This window comes from Sinohyriopsis cumingii, chromosome 14 (genome assembly GCF_028554795.1).
Source record: "Sinohyriopsis cumingii isolate HCF-2022 chromosome 14, ASM2855479v2, whole genome shotgun sequence".
Classification (NCBI taxonomy): domain Eukaryota; kingdom Metazoa; phylum Mollusca; class Bivalvia; order Unionida; family Unionidae; genus Sinohyriopsis; species Sinohyriopsis cumingii.
In genome coordinates, this window is record NC_142974.1 from 123094183 (window position 1) to 123112145 (window position 17963).

Here is a 17963-nt window from a genome sequence, read left to right on the forward strand (position 1 = left end):
CTGTAACATAACGGCACAGGTATATGAGGAAATTTTTCTTGATGTAACTTAAATAATCTCTGCTGAAGCACGTCACGTATTATTTTTCTGCTAGCCACAATCAAATCATTTGGAGTCCACGTTGATCAGAAATCTTCCATGGATGTTTTTGGAATTATTTCTCGCATCAAATGCGAGGAGGATTATATAAATAGATTTTCAGACAAACTTCGATTTAAACAAATGGATATTGTATAATGAACCTTATATTCAGAAGACATCCTATCTATGATAACTATGAGGCATCGAGCGATGGAACAGTCAGACATACTAAACTGAAAAACCACTAGGTAATATTAATGATCATGGTTATCTTCATTTTGTGACTGGAAGTCCAAGAAAACACTATCTTAACCACAGATTTATTTATGAATGCTTTCATGGACCAATAAGAGATGGTTTAGTAGTTGATCATGTTGATGGAAACATACTCAATAATTCTACTGATAATCTTCAGGCTATAACAATTAGTGAAAATATTGCAAAGGGTAATGCTCGTTATGGAAGAAAAGTCTCCAGAGCAGTTAAATAAGTTGATATGGAAACCAACAAAGAATTATATTTTCAATCTACATATTCAGCTGGCAAATATTTTGTATTAGTCGAGCTTTAATATACAGAGTTGCAAATGGAATATATAAATCAACCTTCTAATATAAATTTGGAGCATGGGTCAAATTTAGTTATTTTCCCCTCATATTAGATGAATAAAATTATTTAGAATTAAGCTAATATAAATAAATGAACCAAGAAAATATTAAAGAAATGATCAAATCTATTGAGGCGTTGAAGATCAAAGAGATACCACTATCAGATGAGCTAGATGCTGATAAAATCACCATGGAGTTTGAAACGCTGATGCAGAACAAACAGGAGGGTAGATATACCCTGACGTCCGAATACAGATTCATAAAGAAAATACAATCTGAGATGTACAAATCACTCATTAACATCGATGACACGCAGATATCAGATTTTACCCTGTTAGCTCGTGCTGTTGAGAAGATTCGATCAGCGCTATCTGACGAGTATGAGTCCAAAAAAATGATTGATACTCGTGCGAGGCAGCTGAGAAAGCTAATAGAGTTTTAGTGAAATTAATTAGCCATAAAAAATAAAATTATTTTTTTTTGTCGTTGCCATAATGACAGGATTAAGATTTTATTAGCAGATTTATGTTTAGAGTTTCCCCACGTATATCTAACAAATTCCCAGATTGGTCAGTTAGTGAAAAATTTACCTGCGATAATAAATTATTATGACACCGAAGATAAATCGGATTCATCGGCTCCTGTATAATTAAATATCCCGGTGATTCTTTTGGTGAAAACGAATACAAAACAAACCCTTGCTTAGCCTGATTTGACACAGAAGCATCTGCGCTGTAGCTGTTCTCGACGATATCACAATTAAGATTAACTGCGACAACGTTAGTTATATTCACTACATTAGGTGAAATATGCCGTCTGGTACCATCTGGTGCGTTATCGCGCTTAAGAATAGATGCTGGTGGTAGTTTTTGTTCTCCACGCAGCGTGTAGTTTGGGAAACATTTCATCAATAATTTTAGTACGAGATGCTCCTAATTTATCTGCGTTGTATCCTGGCATCTTAAAATTTTCTAACTGATCCTCAGTTATCGAATACGCGGTTAAAAATTGTTGCTTATTATCTGCATGAGATTTTTCTACTGCTGATATTAATTTATAATTAAATATTTTTATAGTTCTTTCAATAGCTGCTAAATTTTGTATTTGTCTAATAATTTTATCACATGAGCTTGTTATATCAAAAATACAATCCTGAAAATAATTTCGCAATTGCTGTAAATATTCATCATGTAATTGCACGCATTCATTAAATATTATGATAGCGTCGCTAAATTCAATATTAGTACCATTATAGTATATCCATAACATATCATCTTTTTTTCTGATGATAAAAGTTGACACATCAAATCGCATAAATTCATGTTTATCAAATCTTGTAACAGAAGGCAACCACGATTTTTTAACATCGAGATCCTCTCTCTTGGGTTCTGGTGGTGCTGGTTGTTGTTCTGGCATAACCTTAGGCCAACTCAGTATGGTTCTTATTGAACTCGAATAAATATCAACCATATAATTTGAACTCACTTCGATGATCGATGATAACGTTGGCTTGTGCACAGATATTTTTATTCCGGGATCCTCTCCGGTTATATTTTTTATTCTCCATGTCAGCTCGCTGCTGATCTGATCGGTTTCATAACTACCTGTTGGTAATCCAACTATAGTCCAATCAGGTGTTCCAGGAGTACCATCGGTACCAGGTTTGTTTTTATTAGTAAAAACAATATAATTATTTGATTGTAAATTTCCAAATGATTTGGATCTGATATTAGGCCAGCTGTAATGAACTCTCAACTGCGCTAGTGCTATTTCACTAATAGAAATAGGTGTTGGAAAATTAATACTGAAGTCGGGCTTAGTCGAGCTCGCCGAGATCATCGTTGTCTTTTGCGGATTTGTGTTTGTCGCTATCTGCGTCAGTAATTCTGTCATTATTTATATTGACATCTTTAATCGTTTGATTGTAAATCTTAGTCATCAGTGCGAACTCTGTATCAGATGCAATACCGTCATTGAGACTTTCTGATAACATCGAGGATAATTTTGAATACGCCGCCATCGTTGTCTTTAATTTATCTTTGCACTCGGTTAATTTTGCGCTGGTACATGAAGATATTTTTTTGTTATTATACCGAATACACCGGATAGCGCAGTGGTCACAGAAACAACAATATTTATCGCTGCCGGTGCTATCATTGTTAACGCGGATAATATTATTCCGGTACCGACAACAACGGCAGATACAGAATAAACAGTAACATCGATTACGACTAATCGGTGCTGATATTTTTTATTTTTGTTTGATAAATATCGATTATATTTTTTAGAGAATCCTGCCACGCACGAGCCTGATCGTATCGGTATCTGGACGCGCTCATTTTATACTAATTAAGATGTTTTTAATACAAACTCAAGCGCGTATGAGTAGGTTGCTGCAAATAAAACATTATCAATTGGCTGTAATTCAAATACTGCTTCAGTATCTTTCTGTAATTCAACTGTTACCGGGTGAGGCGATTCAATTGATAGTTCAGCTATAACTACTCTAAATTTCATTGGACTAATCACTGATACTCTGTATATGCCGGTAACAGCTGGATTATATTTTATTTTATTATCTGTTCTCGTCCACGTTACAGATGTAGATGATGATACCACACGAAACACTTCATCGAATAATTTTTTCATTTTCTGAGTATTTTATAGTGATTGCAGGTGATCTACCAAAAAATTCGAGAGTAATTTTGTTTAGTTCTAATGTATTTCTTCTAAAACTTGTAAAAGCTGCGAATGCACTTAAGTGTTGATTATGTTCTTCTTGTAGACCACGTAATCTAAGATCTATTTGGTCCACGTATTTTTTTGTTACGGCATCTTCATCTGTTGTTGGATCTCCCAGTGAAGATATTTTATTTTTGCCCATATTGAGCTCTCCTGACATTGTATCGCCAGTAATTTTTACACGATTATTAATTTTTGTATTAATATCGCTAACTTCTCCAACATATACTGATGCATCGATTTTTTGAAGCGCTAAATTATTTGTGATTCCAATGTCTTCATTTACTTTTTTGATAGCATCATCATTTTTTTAGTATTATCACTGATAGTACTAAAATCACGTAGGTGAGTATCGTATTCGTCTCGTTTGATTATATCGCCTATCTTAACGTTACTGGTTTTTAATTTCCCGTGCTGATCCTGAAAAACAACAACCTCGTCGGGTCCTACCTCCGCTATCGATAAAAGATTATTTATGTAATATATTGTTACGTATTTAGATAAATCAACATCAACAGATTTTTTTCTCATGCGTGATATCAGAGATCTACCACAAATATCAACCATCATTTATAATCTGATGGATTTAATTTACCTGAAGTGTACTCGTGGATTGTTTTATGGTATGGTTTGTTAGATTTAGATATCACATCGAGTATATTAATCGCCTCATCGCCGCAGATCGGAGGATCAGTTAGTGCTTGTGTTGGTAGCGTAGAATACCATGATGGTATATTTAATTGAGATATGTAATTAAGAAACTCACGAGGAGGAGCTAATCCATATGAGTCGGCGTAGATAATCTCGTGTGGATTTATCGCGTAAGCAACCCAGTGAGTACCCGGTCCGGTGTTTTTATCGAGATCTATAATTCCTGTTTCATATTTACTGGGGCGAGCTGGTAATTGATCTCGCATAAATACACCCCTGAAGAATTTTATTTTTTGTTTTTTAACAGCGTTAATTAGATCTAAATTTGACATTGGCTTTACCATGAGGGTCTTGCCAGTCGGAGACCCGCTCCGTACGGGTATCTTCGTAAATAAAGTCCTCGACCTTTTTTTGCCGTATCTTCCACCGACTATCTTATTTACGGCTAATCCTCCTAGTGATCCAACAGCGCCCAATGCAACGGCTTTTGCTATAGCTGGTGCAGCTGCGGCGGCTATCGCGGGTAACGCGGCGGCTTTTGCTGCGATTAGCGCTGGTATCGCAGCTAACATCGGGAAAAATCCACCTGTTTTTTATCATATCTTTGATGGCACTAGCAGATAAATTAACTTGTATTCCTTTGTTACCCGATTTAGCTTTGCTGAAACGTGCTAGCTGCGTTTTGGTTAGAGATAGTTTATTTGGTCCACCCTGAATTTGATCATGTTTCAACGTTAATTTTGTCACGTAGGTTTTTGTTATACTCGATTGTAATTTTTTTATCTGACCCGGAGTCAGAGTCACGCTAACGTGTTCGTATGGCATTTTTATAAATAAAACGGTTGATTTAAATTACATTTTCTCAACGGGGGCGTCAACTATTCTCATACGACCGCTAATACCCTCGAGAATCATAGTCCTATCGCTGAGTATGACAGCGATAGCTCTGTAATTCTTATTTAATGGGTTACCTATTCTGGCCCTAAAGTGTATATCAACAACAGATTGCTTCATCAGATCAAGATGTTCCAGCCAAAAATAATAGATAGGATAGACATTTTGAAAATCCATCTGAGAGATCTGTAATCCGGCATCAATATTTTGATCTCGTCCCAAATAACTCCATAACCTGTGCTAGCAGCGTGCTATTGAGTTATTTTCAAAATCCAAGTGAATATCCTCAGTTGGTTCCTGATGTCCATTTATTCTCAGTGATACCTCGCTGACTCCAATATCATCAAATATCATATAGCTTCTACTTTGATTACCTAACCGAGCAGTATTTTGAAGAGCAATAAAGATATGCCTGGGTGCAGAAACACCCTGCTGTGATGCTATATGCCAAGTATAATTACCTCTGACATTAGTAGGAGAAGAAACATCAGTAACAGTTGTTAACCAGGATACTACTGATTTACCATCCTGGTCCATACAAGAAATTAATTTATCTTCTTCGAGTAGTGATGGAGTCATTGATGGCATCCACAGCGTTAGTTTTCTTAATATTACTTTACCATCATCACCATCACCTCGCTGTCTCCAGAGAGCATCGTTGCTGTCAGGTTTTCGATAAAAGACAATAGTGTGTTTAGCTCCAAAAATAACTTTTCTAAAATCTCTACAAAATCCAAAGACATGCGATAATGGAATCACGCACGAAAATCTTCTCTCATCATCTGATAACATACTTTTACGTGTAGCAAATCCGAGATTATAATTGGTATTATAATTTATGATCATATCCTCAGGTTAGGAGCAAGAACCCGAGGAGCAGCACGATCTACTGGTTGTCTTATAATAAATTGCTCATGGTCAGCCTCATCGTAATTATCTTTTGCAAACATCATGCTGGGACCGGCCGATCTGATAAAGTCATCTGAGTATCTTGCTAGGCCAATAATTGTCGTGGCGACATCAACGTTATCATTAATTGACTCAATTTCTTTTCCATCAACCATGTAAACGGCGCTCTTGAATAATGTAATGATACCGTTGTTGACCAAACCAATTTTAAAATTGTCTGCAAACGTCGTGACGATAGGAGGACCAGGAACAGGAATAGCTCTCTCAATTTCACCAATAACCTCAATAAAAGCCTCGCATGGCAAAAAATACCTAGGTATTATATAATCAGCAAATTCTGGCTTTATATACTGATCTATTTTGTCATATTCAAATGCAGCAATATCAATCATTTTATCTTCATCTCTAAAATTATCAAGAGCGCGATCATTAAATATTGCAACAGGTTGTTGTTGTTGGGATAAAAATTCTGGAGGAATTGGACTAGGAGGTGGAGTACTAACAGGGGAGAGAGATAGCAATGGTGACTGTATAGTTCGCTTTGACGGACGAACTGATTTATCCATTGCGTCCTTAAATAATTCATATTCAGGTCCCCTAGCCTGACTTTTACCAGAATGAATACGAAATACCCATTTATTCCAGTTCTCAGGAGAAATATATATGTTATATTGTGGTTTTAAGTATTTTGTTTGTAAACTCAACTAGATCGTCTAATTTTCTAATTGGTTTTATTTCACTAATAGCAGATTGTGTAAATTTTTCTGTTACATCAGCTCTCTCTATAAATCGCTCTAATACATCATCATCATCATCTATAAATACCTCATCAGATTGATCTTGAGGTTGAGGCTGAGGCTGAGATTGAGGCTGAGGAATAGCAGCAGCTATACCGGCTGGAAGATCCTGTAAAATCTTCTTTTTTTTAGCTCGTGATGCTGTTTTTTTTTAGCACAGGAAGAATGCCCTCTTTTTTTTCTGAGGATCCTTAATATCTCCCAGAAGAATCCTTTCGGTTGTCTCCGATGCTTTTTTAGTAGCTTTAGTTATTGGTTCAAATAATAATTCAGTTGATTCAGCAAATCCCGCCTTCGCATCCTCAACTTCATGTATTTTTCTCTTAACTAATTCTCGTGTTGGTAAATATTTTCTTATAGCTTCCCGTCTTTCTAGTGCTATTCTTGATCTTAGTGATTCTCCAACATCCATAATTTATTAAAACAGTATTAATTTTAATTACGTAACTTTCTGATCATAATCTTCTCCATAATCTTCTAATTACAACTCTACTCAATTAGATAATAGCAGCAGGGAGGGTACCTACCCAGAGTCGGTCGTATACATAGAATCCCAAAAAATTAAAAAAACGTAGAGTACTTTTTTCAGCTAAAGCTTCAAACTAGGGTTTCGTTAATGGAACAGGGTTCAGTAACGAGTAACCTCCCCCAGGAAGCCTCTATTTGGTAAATAGAATCCTTCTACGGGAAAGTTTTCTCTGGAGGATTTATTTTCTGTCGGGAACCCTAGGTCTGATTACCCTGCTGCTCAGATATACTTCGAGAATGCTTTCAACACCGTTAAATGGGACATTCTGGTGAATGCCCTGAAACCTTTTAACTTTGAAAAATATATTATTCAGTGGTTTAGAGAAATCTGCAATAGACAAAACATTTGTGTCATTAATAATGCACATTTATCCCCATGTTCCAATAAGGAGAAAGGTTGTCGCCAGGGAGACACTTTAGCGCCCTGCGTATTTATAGTATGAATTTCATAGAACTAAAAAAAGAATACAAATAGTACAGGCATTTTCTATAACAATATAAATTCAAATTAGGGCAATACGCTGATGATATTATTATACTGTGATATATATATATATATATATATATATATATATATATATATATATATATATATATATATATATATATATATATATATATATATATATATATATATATATGTATATATATGTGTGTGTGTGTGTGTGTGTGTGTTTCTTTGTAGCGCTAGGTACAAAATATTATCTAATTTTATAATTTGTATTTATGGCTGTAACGTGTACAGAATATGTTTATTTCATTTTGCCTATAAAATGATGTTTACATAAGTGTTGACAATTATTAATGCTAATCTTAATAGTAAGACATACATGGCGTCTTTGGCTTAATTTCTCAGTGGCTGATGGGGTTTTGACGTTTCTAAAATAATTCTGTAACTTCACATTGGTTGGGCTAGGTCACAATTATAGGTGAAATCGAGACAAAACGAGTAGTGTATTATGTCATATGGGGTCTTTTGCGAAATACTTTCGCAATATACGGTGTATATAAATATAATTAGAGAACTAGGCAATCATATTCATTCCAATTTTAAATCTATCATGTTTCTTGAGTACCTGTTGTAAGTCTGCAGTCGTGTTTTATTTTCTTAAGAGATATTATTATAAGAAAAAACACATTTTTGTATTATTCATTGGGCACAAAATGTGCTCATTACATGGATTATAATATTATCCTAGAATTGTTCTAAATTATTCGAAGGAATTCTGGACAATGCCATAACCTGTTTGAGTTTGATTACACCCTTATCATTGCTCAGTGAACAAAACTCGTAATCTTGGTTCAAGGTTGCCTAAACGGCTAAATATTTGTAAAATGAAAATAACACAATAATTGTAACTGAAGACTTTATTTCACTCATCAATAAACATTAATTACATAAAAATATAAAATGTCCACTTCTGCCTAATTAACACATGAATACACAAAAATATATATGCTCCTGCTATATTACATTTGTCTAAATAGTTAATAACTATCCGTTCTGATAAATATAGTACAGACACCTTTCGCAACGCCTGTCTTAATCAATACTGCACACAAAGTTAGTAGCTCCTATGTACCTTGTGAGTTCATAGTTTAAGATCCTCGAGAGTCTTATTCGGTATTTACCACTATCAATGCTTTAGTATTAGGAATATTTTATCCCGTATTTTTATGATATCTTTCCATCATGTAAAAGTGTGTATGTGAATCCCTGTGCAATATTGTGTAGAGCATAGTGTAAAATACATCCGTCTCTTTTCTCTGAAACTAATCTATCAAAATATTATGAGAGTTGCGGCCACTGAGTGCAGAGATTGTGAAGATATAGCAAAATATAGATAGAATGTGAAAGAGTTTTATTTTTTTAATTTATTAATAGCGAATGATGACTATATATATATATCATACCATTTGAAACAGTCTCTTTTACGAACATGTATTCTTCTATTGTCGTGTTCTATTGTCCTGTGTAACAAAGATTACTAGATTGTAGATATAGTACAGGTAATTCATTTTGTTATTGACTATATAATGGTCCTTTACATCATTAATTAATTTTGAAGAAGATAAAAAAAATAACGATTTGATATTTGCATGGCTTGAATAGCATTCAGCCGGAAAAAGTATAAGCAAGTAAATTTGTCTCTACCCTTTGATATGCAACTTAATCATGGCCCTTACCATGCTGATGTTGTCATAAAATTCATCAGCGGCAGGTTTGAATGCTTCTACGGCATTCGCATATTCTTCTACAGCCTTCTCAAGCTTAGCCTTTTCAACTGCCCCAATAATTGCCGATACAATCATGTCGATCGCTAAACCAAACACGACGAGTCCAATTGTAGCCAGGGTAGAGGTAGCGATTACTCCCAATCTTGCAACAACTTTGGTTAACATCTTTCCGGTCGAGATCGCTGCTACCAAAGCTACGCCTCCGGCAGTCAACGAAATCCCTTCGATTCCAATCAGAGCCTTCTTAGCAATATCAATTTTTTCCTGGAACTTTGTGTCAAGATTCATAAGTCGATTGAACAGTTCCGTACCCATAAGTTTTTCCACCTCATATTCCTTCGTTTCTAAGTACTCCTTTATTTCGTTTACTCGCCCTATTATTAGGTTACAGTTGTCCCGTAGACTTTCCGATATTCGCATGGTTATCTTCTCGAACTTCTGTCCTGGAAGATACTCTTCAACACAGTCAATTAGATGGTTTACAGCTGTAAAGCAGCTGTCCAAAAGAGTATTCAACTGACCACATAATTGTGCCAACCTCGTTTTCATCTCCGAATTCCCAGGGTAGAAAATATCAGCCCAAGACATTTTGTAGAATCTGAAGCAGAAATAAATTAGACAATTACATAGAGGACAGAAAGGTACATATGCACCTGAACAGTGTAGAATGCCTAATAATCACACAGTTATTTATATCCTGCACTAACAGCGCATGCTTAATTGAATGTACTTTGAGAATTATTGCCTGCTTAAGCATCGTTTACTTTTTGTTTGCAGTCTTAAAGGGGATAATACACATAATATTAAAAATCGAAATTTCTGAATTTATTAAATATCTTAACATGGATAATATACACACACACACACACATATATATATACATTCGCATCCAGCTATATATTCCTCTGCGTACGTCTCCTTAAATAACTGCCTAGTTATCTATTTGCGTATCCATCCGATCTTCTGTTTGTTAATTGACATCACATTTTCTTTAGTAAAGACGATGTGACCTCGTACGCAATTACAGATGTATTCTTTTTGCATATGTAACAGGCTGGAAATTATACAATTGGCCAAATGGATTATCTTGTGTAAACTAAATGTTTATCTTCATATATTTACTTAGGGCTCCATTTATGTTTGTCTACATAATAAACCAATTTTCATTTAATTTAATTTAACTCTTTGGTTGTAAGTTTTACATTTTTTATTATTCTATTGCATGCTAATGTAATGTAACTTTATTTACTGGATTTGATATTGTTCATTTCCGACTTTCTTTTTATTTTTTACGATACCATCTTTATTGAGACATTGTATTTAATGCTGACCTAATTCGTGACAGTGTAATTCATGACAGTTGTAGTTAACAGCTTTTGTTACAAAATTTGGGGTGAACTCTTGACCTCCATGCGGGAAATTGTTTTGCATTGTAGTCAGACTAATTACTATCACTTCAGAAGTCAAGTTGTTTTATGTTGTGTCAAGATTAACCGTAACCGAAGAAAAATTTATAGATTAAGATGAATTCATTTTATGATGAACTTTTTTTAAAATAAAGTTCGTTGTAAGTTCTCTTGGCTGTATATTTACATCTGTAAGTATATCAGTTTAGGAGCAATCTTGGTTAACTGAATATTTTACAATTGTATACAACACGATGCAACATCACGAAATCAGTTGTATTGATTTACGACAGAATGATATACTTACTTGTAACTTGGATCAAAGCAAGCCTCAGGTCCGAGGTAAAAACTCGAATAGTGTACCTTCTAGGGCGCTTTCGGCTGAACTGACAATGCTCAGATTAACATTCAGACTTTTATAGCCTTTCATGCAATTAGATACGAGGAACCGTTGCGGATATTGTCATCCCACTCACTAATTTAGGTTTCTAGTCGAGTGTACTTCACTCAGATAACACCGATAATGTGTAAACGCTCATAGCCCTTCCCAAAATTCCACAAATGAAATAATGCTTTATGACAGATCGCTCCATGTACAGAATCGCGTACATAAAATGACACATCCGGATATTATTGTCTATACTGTCCTCCCACAGGTTATGTATCTTAAGTTCATATTCGGCGCGTACTTTACACAATAAGCTACTGTACAGACTTGTAGATACATACTTCATGATAGCCCAGACTGAGTCTTATATTTATTTATAATTTATTAATTTTAACTGACTTTTGCTTATGCCGCCTAAGACACAAAAGAATCAGAAACATAAAGCGCCTAAAAAGCTGCATTTTCGAAGCACTCGGGACTCTCAATTTTAGAGCTCTAATTCTTCATTGACATGGAAATTTATTACCTTCATAAACAGAATAATAATAATAATAATAATAATAATAACGATAATATATGAATGCGGGATATTTTGTTCCTATCGTAATAAAAGCGCTTATAAACGATGTTTATTTCAATACATGCATTAGGAGTAGAATGACAGCATACGTATCGTCCTTCTCAATCAACAGCTTATACGTACCATGTGACTTCACATTTCAAAATCGGCGAAGGATTTAAATGTACATAAACGTTGTCGGTGCTCCAGTCTTAGGAAACTGTTTCGACCGACAAAATGTATATATCACTTTGTAGCTGTGTATTTGACCACCTTTGAAAAACGTTTTAGAGATCCAGGTATAAAACACGCCTCTCCATGTTTATTTTGTTATTCTTAAAGTTAACATTCAAATCAATGGTCAATCTGCCACTACAGGTCCATCTCACAATTTGTGTAAAATAACTACTTTGTTTGATCATTCAATAAAGCACTGACTGGATTTTTTTCACGTTCCATATTTCGTTTTGAATTGCCTTCATTAACCAGTAATGCAAAGTTTTGTTTTCCGGTATGGGGTTTAGTGATTGTGTTTATTATTTTTTGAATAACTTATTCATAGCTTACATATGGTATTTTAGTGTGTGTGTGTGTGTGTGTGTGTGTGTGTGTGTGTGTGTGTGTGAATGAAGACACGCGATCATTCCTGGCCTAGCATTCTGTATGACATACGTCTAAAATAATAGTTATACGACATACCTGACCAATGAACAATAAAGTGTATAATCTGGATCTCTTACGTACGCTATTATTGTAAGTTTGAATCCGGTCTACAGGACTCACGGTACTAATTCAGTCCCCATAGTAAACATATGCAAACACCATGATATTAAAATCTCAATATCTTAAACTGTTTGAGTGCTCATGATCAAACCTATATTTATAAGTATAGATGAAACCTGCATGTCAGCTTCTGTGTAGAGGAAAGTATATGAGCCGCGGCATTTTCTGGACCTGCATGTGTTTGAAAGATGTGCTTTCAATTCCGCACCAAAGAGTCAGGTGCTAATTTTAAAAATGAGTGTTCCAAACGCAAGACCGTTAAAGGACTGTAATTCCATCAATAAGACAATGTCTCTATTTTTTCACTTACAGGTAGGATACGCTCTGAAAAGATTCTTTTTCCTGCAACATAACTTATATTATTACCCAATCCTAGTCAGCCTAACCCATATATACTCTATTTCAGGTTCACCCATTTCCAGCTTGATTCCCATTTTTCCATACCATTAGTACCGTGTGTCCTACAGTATCGCAATGTGTACTGGGTTTGGATTGTATTGAACGGGAACATCCCATTTCTCCTCACTGTTTATCCAGGTTATTCAAATAAGATTGCTTTATCTTAGAAATTGTCTTTTTTTATAATAAAAAAACTTTTTATTTCCTTTATTGTTATGGATGAATAGTCGGTGTATCTTGGGGCATGGAATGTACAGTTTCGCCTTACTTTGTTTGTGCACCACTTTAACGACTGCTAAGTCACTTGGTCATTTTCAAAGGAAAATTAGAGAACGAAAGATCATATAAAGTCTTTTTTATTTTATTTTGTACCACTTATATGTGCCATCATTCACATTTTGCACATTCAAAAGTGGGTATAATCTACTCTGTCTAAATGCATTATAACGAGTTTAATGAATGCTAAATTTAGCTTTAGTTACTTTGGACTACTTCTTTTATCTTGCTGAATCATATTGATCTGCTGTCTACTATAGAAAGTGCATAATGACTACAACTAAGGCATGTAGCAATATTTGTCCGCAGTCTCGAGTTCAAGTATCGATTTTCAGCTGCAAGAACCTAAATGATCGAACTAAGGTTAAAGTTTAAACTCTTATACCGCATCTGACATGCGTGTTTTGTTATCTGACAATATTAAACGCAAACTCAATAGAACAAAATACGCGATGGCAGCCTTCTACCGTTTCGATTCAAATGAGAGAGAGAGAGAGAGAGAGAGAGAGTTAATACATAAAATAAACAGACACATGTTTGTTTTACGGATGGATATCTTTTTGCATTCACATACATACATACATACATATTAATAATTTAAGTCAATATCTGAATTTGTTTATGCATCCATGTATGTTTCCTTCACAGTCTGACGGGCAATTTTACTTAGATAAATTAACATGTGCCTGAAAAAGCCTTCCGATAACTGCATTATCTATATAACTATTAGTATCTCTCTCTCTGTCTCTCTCTCTGTCTCTGTCTGTCTGTCAGTCTGTCTGTCTGTCTGTCTGTCTGTCTCTCTCTGTATATATATATATATATATATATATATATATATATATATATATATATATATATATATATTTATGAAAGATAAATGGAGACATTAGTAACCATTACAGATGACATTCGCAGAACTGACACGTGTACTTTTCCTGTTATCTACTGGAGGTGGGCCAAAGTAGGTAAGTCCCAGTACTTTATAAACTGACACTTTAATACAAATGTTAGCGTGGGTAGACATTAGTTATTAAACAGGAGTACAGACATTTTCGCAAAGTGCAAGACAACTGGCTCTTTTGCTCAAGACCAGGAAACGACCTTTCAAGTAAGTGAGTTTTACACACTATTTGAGATGGGATGAATCTACAACTACTCTGCTTATATATGTGTGCAAGCATCCACCTTCGAAGTGGTAATGTAACTCGATATAAGTCTGCCATGAAAATGTTAAGCTTTTATATCTAATTTTACCTCATTAAAGAAGCAACTATGATACAATATGATATAATGTTTTACTGTTCTTCAGAAATGTTATATATATATATATATATATATATATATATATATATATATATATATATATATATATATATATATATATATATATATATATATATATATGTGTGTGTGTGTGTGTGTGTGTGTGTGTGTGTGTGTGTGTGTGTGTGTTATATTAATCTACCCTAACACTGACATGAAGCACCATGTTCCACCCAGTCACATTATTCGGACACCTATCCGGCCAGTCCTAACACTAAGCTGTCAATGCTAGTGCCAGGTGAAGCAGCTGCCATTTGTATAAGTCTTTGGTATGACTCGACTGGGTTCAAACCCGCGACCTTCCGCATCTGAGGCGGACGCTCTAACCACTTATGCCAATGGAGCAGTCCCCATATTGGTATATTAGCCGGATATTATTTGTCCTGGTAACGGACGTAATATCGTACAACTCTAGTAGTAGTAGCATTCTAAAAAAGGCAACAATAGCTAGTGACTAGTGAAACAGTATGATTCCACAGTTGCCAGCAGAGAGTAGCCAGTTTGGAAGAATCATTACATACCTAACAGGAGAAAGCAGCCAAATCAGCCTTATCATTACAGAGAAAGCGACAGAATATTGACGAAATGCAGAAAATGATCTAGTTACTATTTTTAAAACGTAAATAAGTTGTTTTTTTAAAGAGTCTGTTGAACACATCTTACTTTTGTTCTCTCTTCACAGCGACCAAGCATATATATATTTTTGTTTGTTATTATATTTTATAATTTAATACGAAATCGGCATCCTCTGATTAGCGTTGTGTTGACATGCCTTTGTCATGACAAAGTCAACTTCCCTTGCTCCAAGATTTTTTGATTGGGAAATTATATTAAAGTGACATGAGTAACGTTTCCTACTTGTGATAGAAATACTCATAAAAATTTCTTTATATCAGATCTACTACGATGGGAATAAACTGGTCAGAAATATTTTACCCGGAAAATGAGAAAAAGAGGGAAGAGATTCATCGACTTGCTGGTGAGCTCTTCAGTCTTTTGCAACGATGTTGTGACGCAACTAACCTCCTCATCGAGGCTGTAGAACGACATCTTCCTGGAAGGAATTTCACAAAAGTATCTATTGACAACGACAAGACAATCAAAACCAATTGCGACGTCATCAAACAACGGCTTCACGAAATTGAAGAATATCTGGAACAGCATCGGTTGGAAGTAAAATGTCGTATGAGTCCGGAACTTTTCGAGAAATTACATTCAATCGACCTTAGTTTCTTAGACAAACTTGACATAGTTACAAAGGTGACGACAGGTTCCATGAGCGTTGGATATACAGCTAGTGCTCTATTTCTCATGGGGGCCATCAGAACGGGGCTAGTCTTGACATCATTGGCTGCTTCGGTTGGAACATTGGGCGCATGCGCCATTACAACAGTCGTCGTAACCGTCATATTTCTTGGTATTGATATGATCATTGGAGCCATCACTGGAGCGATTGAGAGGGATCAGCTAGACGCAGCACTGCGCGAATATAAGGAAGCTGTTGACACATTCAAACCAGCAGCAGACAAGTTCTACGACAGCATTAGTGAAGTCAGGGTGATTCTCGAAACTCTATGAGAAAATAATTAAAATATATTTGCTTGTCATATTGTGACCCTCAGCAACATATTTTTACATAAATGCATGTCACATGGAAAAAACTACCAATAAAACCATTGCTTTACTTGCAATGCTTTAAGTTGCAATAAACTGTAATCTGACGTTACGAAAACAGTAATTAATTGTATTGCTTTTAAAATTTTGCTAATTTCCAAACAAACTTATAATACGTTTCAAAATCTTTTGATAATTGTATTTTAATAATGGATTGAATACTATATTTTGCAACACTTACTACATACGATAATTAACAGCTTAACTACACAGATTACATTCCCCACGATATCAGTTGGCATTTCATAGGGTATCCGTCTATGGCAAGAACTATTGATGTTCAGGTGTCAACAACCAATAAATAACCGAATACTATATTTGTTGTTTCTTTTTCCACAAATTTAAATAAATTGAAAATATTGGACGGGTTTAGTATGTATTTGGAAAACCTATTGAATTCATCAAAGGCACGTGAGAATTTCCAGGTATATCAGCTACAAGTGAAGCAGAACTAAATCTTATTAGTTTGTATTAGGTGTACAAGTATAGAGCACTAAACGTGATACGCTTGCTTACCCGGAGAATGAGGCTGGATTAAATAGGATGCAAATGTATTCATTCATTAGATATACTAAGATAAGATGGGTTAACAGATTCCTGGAAACGATGATTGGGTGTGGCTGAACCTAATCAGTATAAATGATACTTGGAAATGTGGGAGGAGGAAATTAGGAGTATTTTGTAAGTTGGCAGTATCTAATTGGAAAGAGGATCCCAAAGGTCCACATGACTTGTTATCCCTGAGTATTTAAAATTTTGTTCCACGGAAGTTCAATACAAATCCTTAAATGATGCCGGTATTGAAATTCTTAATGATTTAATTAATGATCTGGTTATTTTCATTCCATTTTAAATGATAAAACAAAAATCTAGATGCGACATTTCTTGAAATTAGTTTTATTAAACCTAAATTACACAATCATGGCAGCATACAATCAGTAGACCATTCGACTCACAATAGATTTGATTGGTACGAGGATACGATACTAAACTTATTAAGGTTTGTTTACAGGCATTTTTTGGAAACAAAGGAAAAGAACGATATAAATAATCTGATAAAATTATAGATTGATTGTTAACTTAACTATTTTTATTTATCGTGTACAGTGGGTGCTAAACCATTTAACAATGTCATCATCAGCAAGGTGCCGAGCCTGCAGTCCGCCAGGGAACTATGTCAGTGGAGAGTTGTTCACAATGTGTGACATGGTCTGTAGAGCTCCACAGCAATATGAATAATCAGCGGCCTAGCTCCGTCGGACAGGGTTGACTGCACAAGTACCCTGTCATGTCCGCATGTGGTTCAGTGTAGTCCACATATGACATGGAAGGTTGAAGCCAGGAGGATAGATAGATTGCTCAGCTACGACGGAGTGGTTTACAACATCTACTGAAGACCGCTCGACAATCCATGCTGAAATCGATTTCATATCCGCCGGCAACGAACCTAACTAAATCGGGCGTCTCGAAGTCAAGCGGACTGCTGGATGTGAGGTGTTGTCCATGTACATTGGAAGTTTCTCACTTGCATATAAGTTAGCCAACACGTTTGTGTTTGCGTTCTAGCGACGCAGATGTGGAGGAGGAATGTCGCTGATTACTGGCAGCCGTGGCAAACGGGTAAGACGTAAACGGGTAGGACGTACTGTTCCAGAGAGTATGCGCATTGTTGTGTTGAGATGGACATCAATTGGCTTGGTGTGG

General features: G+C 35.3%; 2 protein-coding genes across 2 annotated transcripts; one reads left to right on the forward strand and one right to left on the reverse strand.

Annotated features, from left to right (window-relative positions):
- Positions 1-8563: 8563 nt before the first annotated feature.
- Positions 8564-11318, reverse strand: LOC149784754 (single-pass membrane and coiled-coil domain-containing protein 3-like). The gene is made up of 2 exons (XM_089932777.1): positions 11162-11318; positions 8564-10046 (listed from the first exon to the last, which is right to left on the reverse strand). Exon 2 carries the CDS (start codon positions 10034-10036, stop codon positions 9362-9364), a length of 675 nt encoding a protein of 224 aa, XP_089788903.1. The 5' UTR covers positions 10037-10046; positions 11162-11318; the 3' UTR covers positions 8564-9361.
- A 2896-nt stretch (positions 11319-14214) lies between these two features.
- LOC149784755 (single-pass membrane and coiled-coil domain-containing protein 3-like) lies at positions 14215-16574 on the forward strand. Its single transcript, XM_089932778.1, has 2 exons — positions 14215-14370; positions 15482-16574. The coding sequence occupies exon 2, from the start codon at positions 15492-15494 to the stop codon at positions 16161-16163; it is 672 nt and encodes a 223-aa protein (XP_089788904.1). The 5' UTR covers positions 14215-14370; positions 15482-15491; the 3' UTR covers positions 16164-16574.
- The last annotated feature ends 1389 nt before the right edge of the window (positions 16575-17963 follow it).

Coding starts and splice junctions, on each gene's coding strand:
- LOC149784754 (XM_089932777.1), bottom strand. CDS start 10,036: ATGTCTTGGGCTGATATTTTCTACCCTGGGAATTCGGAGATGAAAACG.
- LOC149784755 (XM_089932778.1), top strand. CDS start 15,492: ATGGGAATAAACTGGTCAGAAATATTTTACCCGGAAAATGAGAAAAAG.